General features: G+C 32.5%; 2 protein-coding genes across 4 annotated transcripts; one reads left to right on the top strand and one right to left on the bottom strand.

Annotated features, from left to right (window-relative positions):
* The first annotated feature begins 107 nt into the window (after positions 1–107).
* On the top strand, positions 108–4,809 carry LOC133309754 (zinc finger CCCH domain-containing protein 43). Of its 2 annotated transcripts, none has more exons than XM_061510558.1 (6): positions 108–824; positions 1,425–1,478; positions 2,448–2,567; positions 2,671–2,925; positions 3,677–3,946; positions 4,248–4,809. In XM_061510558.1, exons 1-6 carry the CDS (start codon positions 267–269, stop codon positions 4,449–4,451), a joined length of 1,461 nt encoding a protein of 486 aa, XP_061366542.1. In that variant the 5' UTR covers positions 108–266; the 3' UTR covers positions 4,452–4,809. The 2 variants fall into 2 exon arrangements, with proteins under 2 accessions (XP_061366542.1, XP_061366541.1); XM_061510557.1 differs by having other exon boundaries at positions 109–809; positions 1,413–1,478.
* Positions 4,810–6,951: 2,142 nt separating this feature from the next.
* On the bottom strand, positions 6,952–8,157 carry LOC133309780 (protein NOI4-like). 2 transcript variants are annotated; one of them, XM_061510589.1, is made up of 3 exons: positions 8,081–8,157; positions 7,133–7,327; positions 6,952–7,016 (listed from the first exon to the last, which is right to left on the bottom strand). In XM_061510589.1, the coding sequence occupies exons 1-3, from the start codon at positions 8,087–8,089 to the stop codon at positions 6,993–6,995; spliced, it is 228 nt and encodes a 75-aa protein (XP_061366573.1). In that variant the 5' UTR covers positions 8,090–8,157; the 3' UTR covers positions 6,952–6,992. The 2 variants fall into 2 exon arrangements, with proteins under 2 accessions (XP_061366573.1, XP_061366572.1); XM_061510588.1 differs by having other exon boundaries at positions 7,133–7,330; positions 8,081–8,098.
* Positions 8,158–15,301: the final 7,144 nt, after the last annotated feature.

The following is a 15,301-nucleotide window of genomic DNA, read 5'->3' as shown; positions in this document are numbered from 1 at the left end:
AGGGGTGAAAAAGAAAATAAAAGTACGTTACACAAAGGACACTAGGAACAGAACCGAACCACACCACCAAGTCACCAACAACATAAAGTAGCACACTTTTTTGCCCTTTTGTCTGTTCACACTGCTTCTGGTTTCTTCTCCTTTGCTATTCCCCATATAAAAACACAAACTTTTTCTACCCCTTTTTGTTCACTCCGTGTGTGTTATTCTTCTTTTTAATAAAAAATATCTTCCATTATTATTAGGGTTTGAAATGTGGAGGGAGAATGGAACCCTCTGAATCCGATTCAGCTGTAGTTTCTAATGGCAAGGACCCAGAATTGGGTTCTGAGTGGGCACCTTCTTCCCCTGTTGCCCATCATCCTCAACCGTCAGATCTCAATCACGTGGCTGAGGAAGACCCACTTGGTGAGGAACTTCAGAACAAGTTGGATTTGAAGGGTGGGGGTGATGGAGGAGAGCAAGTTTTGGACTTTAACGATGGTGGAGGAATTTGTGATGAAGAATCTGTTAAGGGTGATGATGGGGGAGGAGTTTGTGATGAAGAATCTGATAAGGGTGAAAGGTGTGATGGAGATAGCAAGGGTTGGGAGACCAATAGTTGGGATGAGAATGTGAATCATGAGGTAGGTTGGGATGATGTTGATGGTGATGGAGTGGAGAAGAATGAAGATGAAAGCAGAGATGGAACTCAGCATCACTACCCTTTGAGGCCTGATGCTGAAGATTGTGCATTCTATATGAAAACTGGGACTTGCAAGTTTGGATTCAATTGCAAATTTAATCATCCCATTAGGAGGAAAAACCAGGTATTTCTTCTGTCTGTCTTCTCCTTTACATTATTGAGATAATATGTTTATTAGTGATGCATCTATTTAGATATTGCATTATTGAAAGTTAGGCTTTGAATTCACTTATGCAAAGGTTATCTTTTGGCCCAAGATTTCCTTTTTGTGTATGGTGACATTGTAATATCAGTGGAATAGCTGGATTAAGGGTATTTTGCCTTCGCTGGTGAAGGTAGTACTTTTGATTGGAGGACTGGTAATAACTGTTCATCATGGCTGGTACTTAATATTGAATTGTATTTTTTGGAGAAATTGCTATCTTGGTAATATGCTTTTGAAATGTCTGTTTTGGTCTTTCTTTTTCCTCTATGGCATTGCTTAATTACTTCTTCCGATTCTAGATTTTCCACTTTTCGTGAGGTCTACTATGTCTATATTATGGCATAAGGACTTCACTAGGGTTTAAAAAAGGAAGAAAAGTAGTAACTTGAAAGGGCTAATAGGTATATGGTGATTGAGCAGATCAATCAGGTTCTCTTGGCCATTTTATGAATGGAAATATCCTATTCGATGTTCACTGTTTAAAATATTCTTTGTTTTGATGTTTTTTAATGATAAATGAAGGCTGTCAAGGAGAAGGCAGGAGAGAGAGAAGAACTAGCAGAAAGATCGGGTCAGACTGAATGCAAGGTTATTGTCAAAATCTTGCTTCTAACCAAATTGTGCTGTAAAGTTTAATTTTCATGTTGTGTTATTTCAACATATTATCACTCTGGTTTCTATGGTGATTACTTATAATCAGTAAAATACAAGTTCCACTGACTATGTTTTGCCGTAGAAGATTGTGTGTAAGGTTAACTCAAGGTGGTTCGACCTAACATATTATATTATATTTTTCATTTCCTTCACTGACAGTGAGATCATAGATCATTTATATGTTATGTTTTCAATTTTGGATGTTGTCATATTATCTGTCATTGCAATACTTGTGACAGCGAAGGGGCTTGGGTTTGACAAAGTGATAGATATCAAAATCCCTTGAGTAATAAATAGGTTCCAGTGACTGAGAATTAATATATGTCACTTTTGCTTCTTTGTGTCTGGATTATTTGTTGATCTATGCTATCTACATGATATACATTAGCCGTGGACTGGGGAACCAAAGAGAAATCTTTGTGATGGTGGTTTGGTTTTTATCATGGCATATTAGTTGGCAGATCTTTCTGATAAGCTTTATCATGCTTCCCTAGCAAGGATAATAATGACAATGATATGAATTTTCATAATAATAATAATATAGTAGTAGACATGTAAATAAATGAATGGATGAAAAAATTTATTAATACGTGCTTTTTGAGCTACTCTATCAAGTGCTTGGTTGGACAATGATTGGACCTCTGAAACAACTTATGATAATAATGACAATGATAGCAAGGATAATGACAACAATGATAACAATTTTCATAATGATAATAATAATAATATAGTATTAGACATGTAAATAAATGAATGGATGAAATCTAGGTTGGACAATGATTGGACCTCTGAAACAACTTACGGGGTAAGCATGTTTGTATGTGATGTTTACATGTATTCTCTTTCCCGAACCATATCTTCAACATATGGCACTTTTCCTGACATGTCCTCTTTTTTTGGCAGTATTATCTAAGTTCTGGGGGTTGTAAGTTTGGAAAAGCTTGTAAATATAACCACACAAGAGGAATATTCTCAACAATGCCAAGTTTAGAACTTAACTTCCTTGGCCTGCCCATTCGTCTGGTAAGGCCCTAGTTTTCTTATAGATATACCAACTTTTGTCTCTTTTTGCAGTCTTCTAAAATAGTTGTCTCTTAAATGTTAATAAGGTTGTTTTTCATGATAGGGAGAGAAAGAGTGCCCCTATTACATGCGCACTGGCTCCTGTAAGTTTGGAGCCAACTGCAAATTTAATCATCCTGACCCTACAGCTGTTGGAGGATGTGATCCTTCTTCAGGGTATGGTAATGGAGGGTCTATTTCATTACAAGGTGCCTGGTCTTCTCCAAGAACATTAAATGAAACATCTCCTTTTGTGCCAATGATGCTTTCACCTACTCGAGGAGTTTCTCCCAAAAGTGCTGATTGGAATGGATATCAGGTAATCCATAGATTCAATACCAATAACCACCTGGCAAGGGGCCTTAGTACTAGATAACATTTTGTCTGCCAATTTTCTATAACGCAATGTTAATGCTCTATTATCACGACATATGATACATTAGCAGTGCCTGATTCAATTATTTTCTTTTTGTGACTATATATTTTCCTGCCACTGTTTCCAAGGTTTATTTGAAATGACTTTCTACATTGTGAGATAATGTCAGTTGGCTATTGCAAACTGTCATTTATCCTATGTGTTTATGATTGGTTATACAGTGAATACTGAATAGTTAATTGAGAATTAAGCTATTTGAGGTTTAGCCTTATATGCCCAACATCAATTACTTAAAAGTCAAAAAGAATATTTTTTTTCCTTTCTTATGTTTTATTTTAGGTTCTACTTTGTAGATCTGTTGTGTAATCCATTTTGTTTAGCAAACTGGCATATTGCAAATTAAGCAATGGACCTTTCCCTTTATGCCTAGAAGTGAATTTAAAATTAAAAAAGATATGATTATAGCATCTAGTGTTTTGAATTTGTGTTCCTTTCACCCCCCTTCCCTGTCTCTTTTCCTCCCTAGTTTTCTATTTCCCCCAATAGGGGAGGGTTTGATTCATTGGTATACAACACAATACACTAAGTGGTCTTTTCTTTTCTTTTCTTTTTCCACGAGTTAACTATTCTGCCAGCTGAATTCTCCCCAAGTTATTGTTTTTCTATCAATATGACCTGTTTGTGGTTTGTAAAGGCACCTGTCTACCTATCTGAGAGTAGCATGCATCCACCTTCTACATATGTCATGAACAACCCAGCACTTGAAACAAATATTTATGTGCACCGTCAGAAGCAGATGGCAGTTGAAGAGTTTCCGGAAAGGCCGGGGGAACCTGAATGCAGCTACTTCTTAAAAACTGGGGACTGCAAGTTTAAATCTAATTGTAAATTCCACCATCCCAAGAATCAGGTTGCAAAATTACCTCCATGCAACCTCAGTGACAAGGGTCTGCCTTTGAGACCGGTAAGTTTTTTTTTTTTTTTGGTTTGGGGGAGGGATGATTACTTGTAAGTTATGCTGCTGTTTTTTTTGCTTCTATGGAAACTTTAAAATCTTGGAATTTTACTTTACTTTTTTTCTTCTAAAATGTGGTTGTGCTAATCTTAAATTCTGGAAAATGGAATTAGCATGGCTGTGTGACCTAGAGATGATTGAGTTTCTGATTTTGGTGAGATAATACCTTTAGTTTGCTCAGTCATATGAGACAACAAGCTAGATTGGCTATGTTTATCTTATTTAACACTTTATTTGTCATGAAATCCAGGACCAGAACGTCTGCTCACATTACAGTCGCTATGGAATTTGCAAATTTGGACCAGCTTGTAAGTTTGACCACCCGATAGGCTCACCGCCCTTAATGATGCCTGAACTTGGTCAGCAATCCTACACAAACTCAGCTAGTATTGAGGTTGCTCGGATGGGTGGAAGTGTAGCTGCAAGTGATGCATCAATTCAGCAATCTGTCTGAACATCTTTGTCATGGATCTTCTACCTTTGAGGATGCATATCACCCAGAAATTGTTGCTTTCTTCTTAAACATGATAAATTTATTTAACTTTTTCTGGCTCTGCTCAATGCCACACAAGCTTTGCAGATAATAGCAATATATAATAACATATGCATCTGTAGGTTATCTTTTGTTTCTGGTCTGTTTTCTCTCACTTGGTCAAGTGTTGGATTATAGTTGGGCTGGTTTGAAATGGTGGTGAATGTGGATTTTCTTGTTTTACAGTTGCCAATGGAGTTATGAACCTTGGTATGTCAAAATTGACAACTATTCAATACAATCTGATGGGAGAAATAATTGATAAACGAAACCATCCCGTGTGGGGATACTTTGTTTTGCAAAAAATTGCACTTATTGCCTCTTATTGTCAATGTGATAACTAAATTTGTAAAACCATTGTTTTTGTTGGTATTTTTCTAGGCGGCCATTGTTTGGTACGCGGCTTTTGCTAGGATTTTCGGGAAACTGATTTTTTCTAAATTTTAAATTTTTGGATATTATCGTAAACTGAATGTAAAAATCATATTTTTGAAAATCAAGATTCTCGGGCAAATTTTTTTTTTTCCTCTACCAAACAAAGATTTGGATTTTAGAGTACACTGACAATGCCAACAAAGATTTGGATTTTATTCAGATATGATATTCATTTTTAAACATACGAGGCTCTTTCTGTCACTAACTATACTGTATGTACATGTAAAAGCTAAGTGATCCTCTTTGGCTTGTATAAAAATCGAGTGTTAATAAATCGGTGTTAATACTTATAACCCTTATGGTAGATAAACACTTTCTAGACGATTGTTGAGCACTTCACATCCTTGCTTGATCGATGTTATGTTTAAAACCCTGCTTCTTTAGCATTATTTTTTCATACACAATTCTCAAAAACAGAAATGTAATTTATTTTATCCTCTGTTCTTTTCTATAAATTTAGTAAGTGTTAAAAGGATATAATTGTTTCTTGACTTGTGTGTTTAGATTAATTTGTTTTATATTCAAAATGATTTATAATAAAAACATTATTGAGGATTTTTTAAAAAAAGAAAAAGAAAAAAAATTATTCTCTTCAATTAAAACCAAACATGTTAGCAGGTAAATTTTTTGGTTTCATAGTTTTTCCATAAAAATCTGAATGCATAGAAGCTAAAGGCCAAAATTATAGTGCTTGGTGTACAATATGTGCAAGTCATCTTACACTCGACTGAGGTGATAGATTCAGTTACATTCTTTCTCTTAGACAATAGCTTCATCATGTGCATGCATGAAAGTTTAAACCCTAAGCACAAACTTCATCCGTAAACAAAACCCAAAAGAACCAACACGGTGAATAACGAAAATCAAGAAGCACTTCGTTAATCACTTTCACAATTGAAGAAAAGATGAAACCGTACGGAAAGCATATTAATACATGCAGATTAGTAATACTGTTCCAAAACAATACGAGAAACACGAGAATTCAGACAAACGTGTTTATGATTTATTCAGGAAAAAATCGATACTGATGGAAACCGTAAACACGTATTAATAGTGAATTCATAATCGTCTTAAAGATTGTTAGTCAAATGATGTTAAAATCACTCTGCGAATAATCTGTGTTGCAGAAATCAATTCGACAACATTCACAATTATATGAAAAACACACAAGAAATTGTAACATGCAATAACACTTAGTTAAAGCGTACCGTACAAAGTTATATGAATGCAATAAGGAAAAATTTGAGTCCAGTGTTAAACACTATGTCCTTAACACAATATTGCTGTGCCCAAGATTCGTAGATAATGAATTACCTCTATTCTTGTGGCAGTACTTCCATATTGAATAGCTCCATCGAACTCGACATAGTAAAAAAATGCAAATGCAAATCTAATAGGGAAAAAAACTTGTTCTAAAATTCTGATTCTATATATATTTATAGAAATGATAAGGTCATGATTCAGAAGGCACTTATTCGATGACGAAACAATATATCTATTCGACACGAAAGGACACATCCCTTCAACTACCAAAAGACACACATTTTCCATATCAAACTTCTTATTCACATACATAATTAATCCAAAATTAATTCCAACACAATCAGCATATCATTTCTTTCAATTAATCACAGGTCGATTAGTATTACAGACAGACTATATTTAATAGGGGGATTTTTTTGTACAATATTTTTTTTGTTACATTTGTACAGTTTTTTCTATTACACCACATTTCACACTACTTTTTCTCACATGTGAGTGATTCTTACACAGTAAAAACTATATATATCAGGTTGTGATCCTGCAAACCGAAAGAAGGTGAAAACAAAGCAAAATAAATGAAAAAAGAAAAAAGAAAAGTGAAAGACAACAAATAGAAATTATAGGATCATAAACCGTTCCCAGCTCCACCAGATTTGCAAGAACACATGGTTCACATAGCAATTGGGGTATGTAGAAGGCTCCCTTCGTCTAATCCTCATGTGGAGCCATATTTCATGTCCTCTAGGCACTCAAATTACTATACAGTCAACCGCAGCAAAACCACTTGCTCTGCATTTAAATTTCATTTCAGAATTTAAATAAAGCTCATGAGAGGGATATATTCAAACACCAAGCATAAACCCAGACGCTGAAAAGGAACACTAACATCAACTATTTAAGTTCACCTTTCGAGGATATTGAGGATAATTTTCCTTGTTCTGGAACACAAGATCAGATCCACTTGGGGTTACTATTTTCTTTGCAGAATTGTTAGTCTTCTTCTCATCCCTAGCCTTATTGAATATGACAGTAAACCCTTCGGCTGAGGCAGGATTGTTCACATCCCACTCACCGAATTTAGGCAATGGCCGACCTTTCTCCTGCTGTATATGAAGAAAAAGTTGAACAGTTAATAGAGATTGAGTTTAATGTCCTGATAGCATGTTTTATGTTCCATAACAGAAAATTCATAATATAATACCATATCATTTTGTATATTCTCTAAAAACTGATGACTGACCTGCTTATGCGTTATCTTAATTTCATAAATAAAAAAAGTAACATTTTGCAATAAGGATTGACTGTCCAACCCTATAAATAAGATCTTGTATTGATTGCATTAACAGTAAAGAAAAAAATTACAACCAGTTCATACGTAGCTGAACAGAATGATTTAGATTTTAAGTACTGATTTCATCCATTGAAACAACCGGGTCAAACTAGCTAGCTTCAGAAGTTCGATACATGAGAACTTTCAATTGCACCATTTCCAATTCATAAACACGAGTTATTATTCTGATTCCAGATTGGACCTATTCATTTCCTTGTATCCCTCTCATTGAACACAAGCTAGCGCTAACTCATTTATCAATGAATAAACATTCCATAAAGTGAAAGACATACACATGCTTCTCAAAAGTAGCATTCCATTCGATCTGTATCATCATCATTATCATCATCAATTTTCCGATAATGCAAGCAATTAGAGTACTTAATTATGCAATGATCCATTGATATCATATTTTATATATATCAAACGATTTTCATAACATGGATTATTTATTGTATTTTTTTGTCCTTGAACACCAAATACAAAGAATTGAAAATGATGGGGGGAAAATGAAGAATTGTACCGAAGCCATGGATGAGAATCGCAGGAAGGACCGAAGGAGGTTATAGTAAGGATTAAGAAAGAAAAAGACCAACAATGAACTGACGAGGAACACGACTTACGTTGGAGAAAAAAAATCAAAGTATATTTTAAGGGAGATTTGTTAGGATAGACATCAATATGAAGGTAAGGAAATTGAAACGGCATGAACAATTCCCTGTCGTTTACTTTATTGGACCTTCGCTTCGAGATCGACCGGACACGTTCCCTTGTATCTCACCGCCCGTAACCGTTTCTTGTTTCCCGTTAAGGACAATTCCAGAAACAGTGTCGTAACTGCGTGCGCGCGCCTTGTTTTCAGTTTTAGCTCTGCACCCTCTCTCTCTCTCTCTCTATTCAATTCCGTTAGTGAATTTATTAACGACAGCTAAAAGTTCGATGTGTATTTTTAATATTGAAATAAAAAATTTACCTTTCCTTCATTGAACATCTAACTTTTGATGGAAAATCACGTATCTTTTTTATTTTATTAAATTTTTTTATTTAATATTTTCAATTCTATTTTGGGCCTGTGCACTACACTCATAAAGTAATCTAACTAACAATCGGTCCAACTAACAATCCTGTGCACTAGACTCATAATGTCATTTATTGTATCTTCCTCCTTAAAAGCACGTGGAAAAACCTTCCAGAAACTTCAACCACGTTAAAAAGACTCAGAAGCGATATCTTCTTCAAGTATAAACAAATTCATTCTTCAAATTTTTTTCTCTTAGTAGTTATAAAATGAAAAATTTAATATTATTAACAGATTCTTTATCGAACTTCTATTTATCTACTCATATCCTATTTATTTATTTATTTATTTAATCAAATATAATCAAAATTAGTGGACAAATATCAAATTTTTATTATATTGTATAAGTGATAAGAAAAAAATGTAAAAGTATCATAATATTCTGCAAGTGTTAACATCTCTCTTTCATTTGTGTCTATTGTTTGTCCTCTATTCGTGTCTTCCTCAATTGAATACCTTTTCACAATGTTATTAAATCCGGTTGGATTATTTATCCGATCGAGATATTGAGTTACTGATTTAACTAGTGGGTCAATGACCTCGGTAAGTATATAGAGTTATATTTTTCTCATTTCATATTAGAGAAGTCAAGTTAATTTTTACACACATAAAATAGAGGTGGGGTTCACTTTTATTTGTTCTCTTTCCTCTTGCATGTGAGTCTCGCTTGTGATATTATCTCTTCTACATAATATTATTCTTCTCATATAACATGAGAAAATGATTTCCCGTATATGTATATATTGTTTGGTTTCATAAAGTGGTATAAGTGCATCACATGAAGGTTAGAAAGAAAATTTATAATTTTTGTGATCTAAAATTTCTTAAGCTTTGTGTAATTAATTATCAGTTTGAAATCTCCTTTATGAAACCAAGCAATATATATATATATATATATATATATATATATATATATATATATATATATATTGCTTCGTCTCATAAAGTACGAAGGTTAGAAAGAAAATTTGTAATTTTTGTGATCTAAAGTTTCTTAAGCTTTGTGTAATTAATTATCAGTTAAAATGTAAAAAATCCCTTTCAACAATAGGCAAGTTTTGAAATCTCCTTGTGTTTACAAGCTCACAAATACGACTACCTGACCTCACCAACCAATGCATATTAACTTTTACGCTAATCTTCTATCCAAGTCCTTAATAATAAAGTAGTCATGCCACCTTAAATGTAACTTTATTGCATAATATCATCTTATATCATTCTCATTATTACCAATTTTGTACAAATTAAACCCAACAAAAAAGCTTGCAGCTTGCCCAACATTGTACACGACTCTAGCTTTGATGGCAATGATGAAACCAATCAAGAATCAAAGGTTTCTATCAGAGAAAGAAATGATGTTGTTGAAGGACACCTTGGGGCCGTTGGAGTAACCTCGTGATATTGGGAAATTCAGTGTAAGTTCTAATCGAGTATAACTGAATATGTCTTATATTGGAAAGAATGGATAATTAATGTGAAAATTATATAAGTGGACTCACTAATAAACCTATCACTTCAAGAATTTTAGTTGAAACATAGTAATTAATCTACTATTATGATTTTCTTTAAGTCCATTAGAAGCTTATCTCTTTGACATCTTGGGCTATTAACAAAGATTTACACTAATCAACCAGCATTGTCTAACGATTAAGAGCTCATTTGTTTGGACTTATCAAAAAAGTAATTTTTATCTCTTTTTTATTTTAGAAGTGTTTTTTATAAAAGTTAAAGCTATTTATATTTTTATAAAAATATTTAGTTTTTAAAAAAAATATTTGGCTTTTGACTTTTGCTTTTCTTAGAAGTTAAATTTTTAGCTTATGGAAAAAGTAGATTTTTGATTTTTTTTGTGACTTCTGTTTTTTTAAAGCAAACATCGAAATGAAAAAAAAAAACGAGAAGTGTTTTTTTTTTTGAAAAAAAACAGCTTTTGAAGAAAAAAAAATTCATCCAAACAGGTCCTAAATTGGGTTAGGTACAGTGAGAATAGTGTTATTTAAACAATTTTAAATACACACTTAAGTTTGCTCGCACAAACGTATTCAAATGTTCTCTTAAGAATTTCACCCAAAAAAAAATGATCTGTTAAGAATTTTAAACCCGTAACTCTGTTTAGCTGGTACAAAGAAATTATAGCCAAAATAATTAATGATAGTAGCAACTATTAAGTAGGAGTCATCATCAATATCGTGCCTCTGTTTCGTTAACCAACTTACACTGCGTACTCAGAATTCACGATTCTTTTTTTGATAGGCGGAATTCACATTTCAATGCGCTGGTTAATTAGCTTTCTCATTAATAGCTTTCATATGAGTTGGAATTGCATATAGTAAAGATATTTAGTTTGATGAAATGAGTTTTTTTTTAACAAAATGAGAATGTGAATGTAAATATTAAAAGAGGGTGTTTGATTTCTTTTTGTTTTAATAAATATATCTATTACAAAAATGTCATCTATTTTTTAAAAAATAAATATAAAAGGAAAAAAAATTCGATCACAAGCACGGTTAAAACGTTTATACGGCTAGACGTGTTAGAGTTATGTTTTATGTTTAGGTATATTTTAACAATAGAATAGAATTGAACATGTGGTTAAAATTAATACATTCTTATTTTAATAAAAATTTGAAATTAAAAAAAAAAGATCATAAAATTGTTCCAGTATATGTCATTTCATTCAATCTGTAAACTTATCTTATTTTCATAATTCATTTTTTTAACTACTAATCAAATGAGATTGCAAATTACATACTGTCCAATGGTGTCCAAGGTTGGTGGCTCGAGTTGAATCCATAACTGTAATACTTTAATTAAAATCACTTGTAAAACCCGGATCGACCCGGAACTTGTTGAACTAGTCATCAGACAAGTTCGGATCAAGCATTGGACTGATCATACATCGACTCGGTCAAATCCGATCAAAACCCGAAAAAAATCGGCCAAACCCCACCCAGTGACCCGGTCAGGTCATGAATTTTTTTTAAAAAAACCAAAACTGTTTCATCTTATCAGAAAAAATGTAAAACTCATTTTAAAAACTTTTTGTAATTTTATTTGCTAGTATACTCTTTTACAATAATCTCAAATTTTAGTTTCCAATACTGAAGCAATTTGCGGAATAATAAGTTAGAGAATATGACATATGTCATTTTAATGTAGTTGAATTTGAAAAATATGAGTTCAATGTCATTGAGAGGTATGTTTATGGAGATTTTGAGTTACAATTTAAATTGACATAGTACTAGCATGCATTTTTATTTATTTATGCTTTATATTTTTGAGGTTATTTAGTGAATCTTGTTTAATTCATTTTAGATGTGGAGAATATAATTGAATTTATATGTTCATATTTATATATATTTTTATATATCTGGGTCATCCGGTCCGATCAGTGACCAATCAGTCCGACCAGTGATCCAGTACCCCGATCGTGTTCAAAAGCCTTTTGCAGTCTTGGCATCTCGTTCATTACTGATTTGTGGCACCCCTCAATTACAATACCTAATCCAGTGGACAGACATAATTCCTGAGGATGCAACATGAGAGTCAACTGATGACTTACGTTTTGCCTATTCTGGAATAGACCTTGAGGACAAGGTCTTGCTAGGGGAGAGGGTAGTTGCTACGAGCCCAATCTCTGAAGACCCAATTCCAACCACTGAAGGCCCAGCTCTGAGTATCACTAAGCCCACTAGAAAAAAAAAGAAACCAGTCTGGATGAAAGATTATACCAGCAGTTGAGGAAGTGAAGCAGCAGACCAGTGAGAGGGCGACAATTAGCATAGGATGGTTAATTGTAGCTAGGGGTGAAACTGAATCGGGCGGTCTATAGGGACATGCGGCTCAGCCAACGTCAGGCCAGACCTGACGTAATATATTTCATAAAATAGGCCGAGCTTGGGCCTTGAAAAAAGTTTGTTTAATAAAAAACACAAAGCTTGGCCTATAAGCCTACAGGCCGACCTATATTGTACTATTTATTTTAAATAAAATAAAATAGAATAAGTATGCCTTGAAAAAAAACAAAAGATATAAATTTAATCAATTGTAATTATTTATAACTTAATTATATTCGATTATATTTTAATAGAAATCTGACTTTATTTCTTATGCAGGAGGAACCAAGATCTCAGCATGTTAGGTTGTGTATATGTGTATCAAAAGGTTTTCGGGAGAGGTTATACTTACTACAAGCATCATGATGTGTTTGTTAGATTCATGTAGCTATTTTAATTTACATAATATGGATTTGTTTCTTGGATCTGATGAAATATATGTTATTTAGTTTGAGCATTTTGCTTTTGAAAGTGACTTAAATGCAGATTGTATGAGTTTTGTTGTGATTCATGATTCTGTTTGGACGTTGAAATTATGATTTTTGGTTTAGCAATAGAATTGAGTATTTTGTAAAGTTGATTCAAGGTTCTGCTTGGAAGTTAAAAATTAACAGGCTAATGGGTTAGGCCAGACTATTTGTTTTTTTATAAATGCGTCAAGCCAAGCTAACAGTTAGACTTGTACCAGGCTTGGGCCAGGCCAAATTAAATTTTTTTGACGTAGGCTTGAACTTTTCGAGGGAAAACTTAGTCCAGCCCAGCCCACTTTCACCCCTAATTGTAGCAATGACAAGCAGTGGCGGATACAGAAAATTTTCTTTATGTCTGCACATTTAGGGTAGGGGTTTGGGGGCGTTGCCCCCGATTTTATTTTATTTTAAAGATCATGATCATGATTCAATTTTTTCTTCCACTTCAAAAGTAAAGCTTTGGTGAATCAACCAAAGTTTTAAGGAAATAATCGGTAATGATAATTAAAAAAAAAATAAACACCACAAAAAGACATTTGTAAAATATAGTATAATTATAGGGGTTAATCAATAAAAAATTCATCTTTGTTGATGTTTATTTGATCCAAAGTTGGCCACTTTTGTTTCACAAAAATGGTGAAAAATCCAGTACGATTTTCATCCACTTGATAAAGATTGAATTTCAGAAATCGTTGATGTCTATTAAGATTTGAAGCTAATAAAGTTTATGTAAAAAAAAAAAAGAGACAAAGCAGTGGGGTAAGATTTAAACTTTAAGCTTTTAATTGTATGGGTTGGTTGGGTTGAGCATATATTTACCTTTTTTACTTCCAATCTTTCTATTTTTTTTTATTTTTTACTTGACTTGAATCACACATTTTACATCTGCAACTATTTGGGTCCGCCGTTGATGACAAGTGTAATAGAAGTTGTTACGTGTAACTGTAGGAAGATAAATAATACTCTGTTGTAAATGAAAGGTACCAATCTGAATAATATTGAAATTCTTTTACCCATTTTCTCTCAAAATTCTCCTTCCATTTTCTCTCAAAATTCTCCTTCCTTCTTTCTTTCCTGATACTGATTGTATCATAGTAGCAACTATTAAGTAGGAGTCATCATCAATATCGTGCCTCTGTTTCGTTAACCAACTTACACTGCGTACTCAGAATTCACGATTCTTTTTTTGATAGCCGGAATTCACATTTCAATGCGCTGGTTAATTAGCTTTCTCATTAATAGCTTTCATATGAGTTGGAATTGCATATAGTAAAGATATTTAGTCTGATGAAATGAGTTTTTTTTTAACAAGATGAGAATGTGAATGTAAATATTAAAAGAGGGTGTTTGATTTCTTTTTGTTTTAATAAATATATCTATTACAAAAATGTCATCTATTTTTTAAAAAATAAATATAAAAGGAAAAAAATTTCGATCACAAGCACGGTTAAAACGTTTATACGGCTAGACGTGTTAGAGTTATGTTTTATGTTTAGTTTTTTTTTTTTTTATATATACATATACATATATTTAGTTATATTTTAACAATAGAATAGAATTGAACATGTGGTTAAAATTAATACATTTTTATTTTAATAAAAATTTGAAATTAAAAAAAAAGATCATAAAATTGTTCCATTATATGTCATTTCATTCTATCTGTAAACTAAACACTATCTTATTTTCATATTTCATTTTTTTAACTACTAATCAAATGAGATTGCAAACTACATGCTGTCCAATGGTGTCCAAGGTTGGTGGCTCGAGTTGAATCCATAACTTTAATATTTTAGTTAAAATCTAGTTTTTATTTTTTCCTTTAATCTCATTCTATTTCGTTTGATTAAAGCATACTAACATTTATTAGAAGTGTCAATTTGGATTGACATAAGTAGATTAAATATAGGTTGAGCTGGTAAATTATTGACCTAACTCTTTGTAGCTTCTGAGCTATTTGAGTTGAATTGTTGGTCTATATTTTCTGTACTTATTTACATGATTAGAGTTTAAAATATTATTAATTTCAAGTAATTTATTAAAAGATTTATCGTTTCTCCTCTTACGAGATAAAAAATTATCTCCTGTAACTCCAAAATTATGTCATTTTGAGGGTTGGAAGAATAAATGAAAGTTGTTTTGTTAACATTTATATAATAAATAAATAAATAAAGTTACCAAAACGTCATTTATTAATTCTTACAACTCTTAAAATGACATAATTTTGGGATTGCAGAAAATAATTTTATCTCATGTAAGAGGATAAATATTTTTTCCTTTATTAAATAAACTTGTATTAGAAAACTTAAAGTAATTTATATTAAAAGATATAAATTAAATGCTACTTAAAACAAATAAACATG

This window comes from Gastrolobium bilobum, unplaced genomic scaffold, assembly GCF_033153095.1.
Source record: "Gastrolobium bilobum isolate Gb01-03AN ecotype WA unplaced genomic scaffold, APGP_CSIRO_Gbil_v1 utg10474, whole genome shotgun sequence".
Lineage (NCBI taxonomy): Eukaryota > Viridiplantae > Streptophyta > Magnoliopsida > Fabales > Fabaceae > Gastrolobium > Gastrolobium bilobum.
This window is presented reverse-complemented; position numbering and strand designations above follow the sequence as displayed.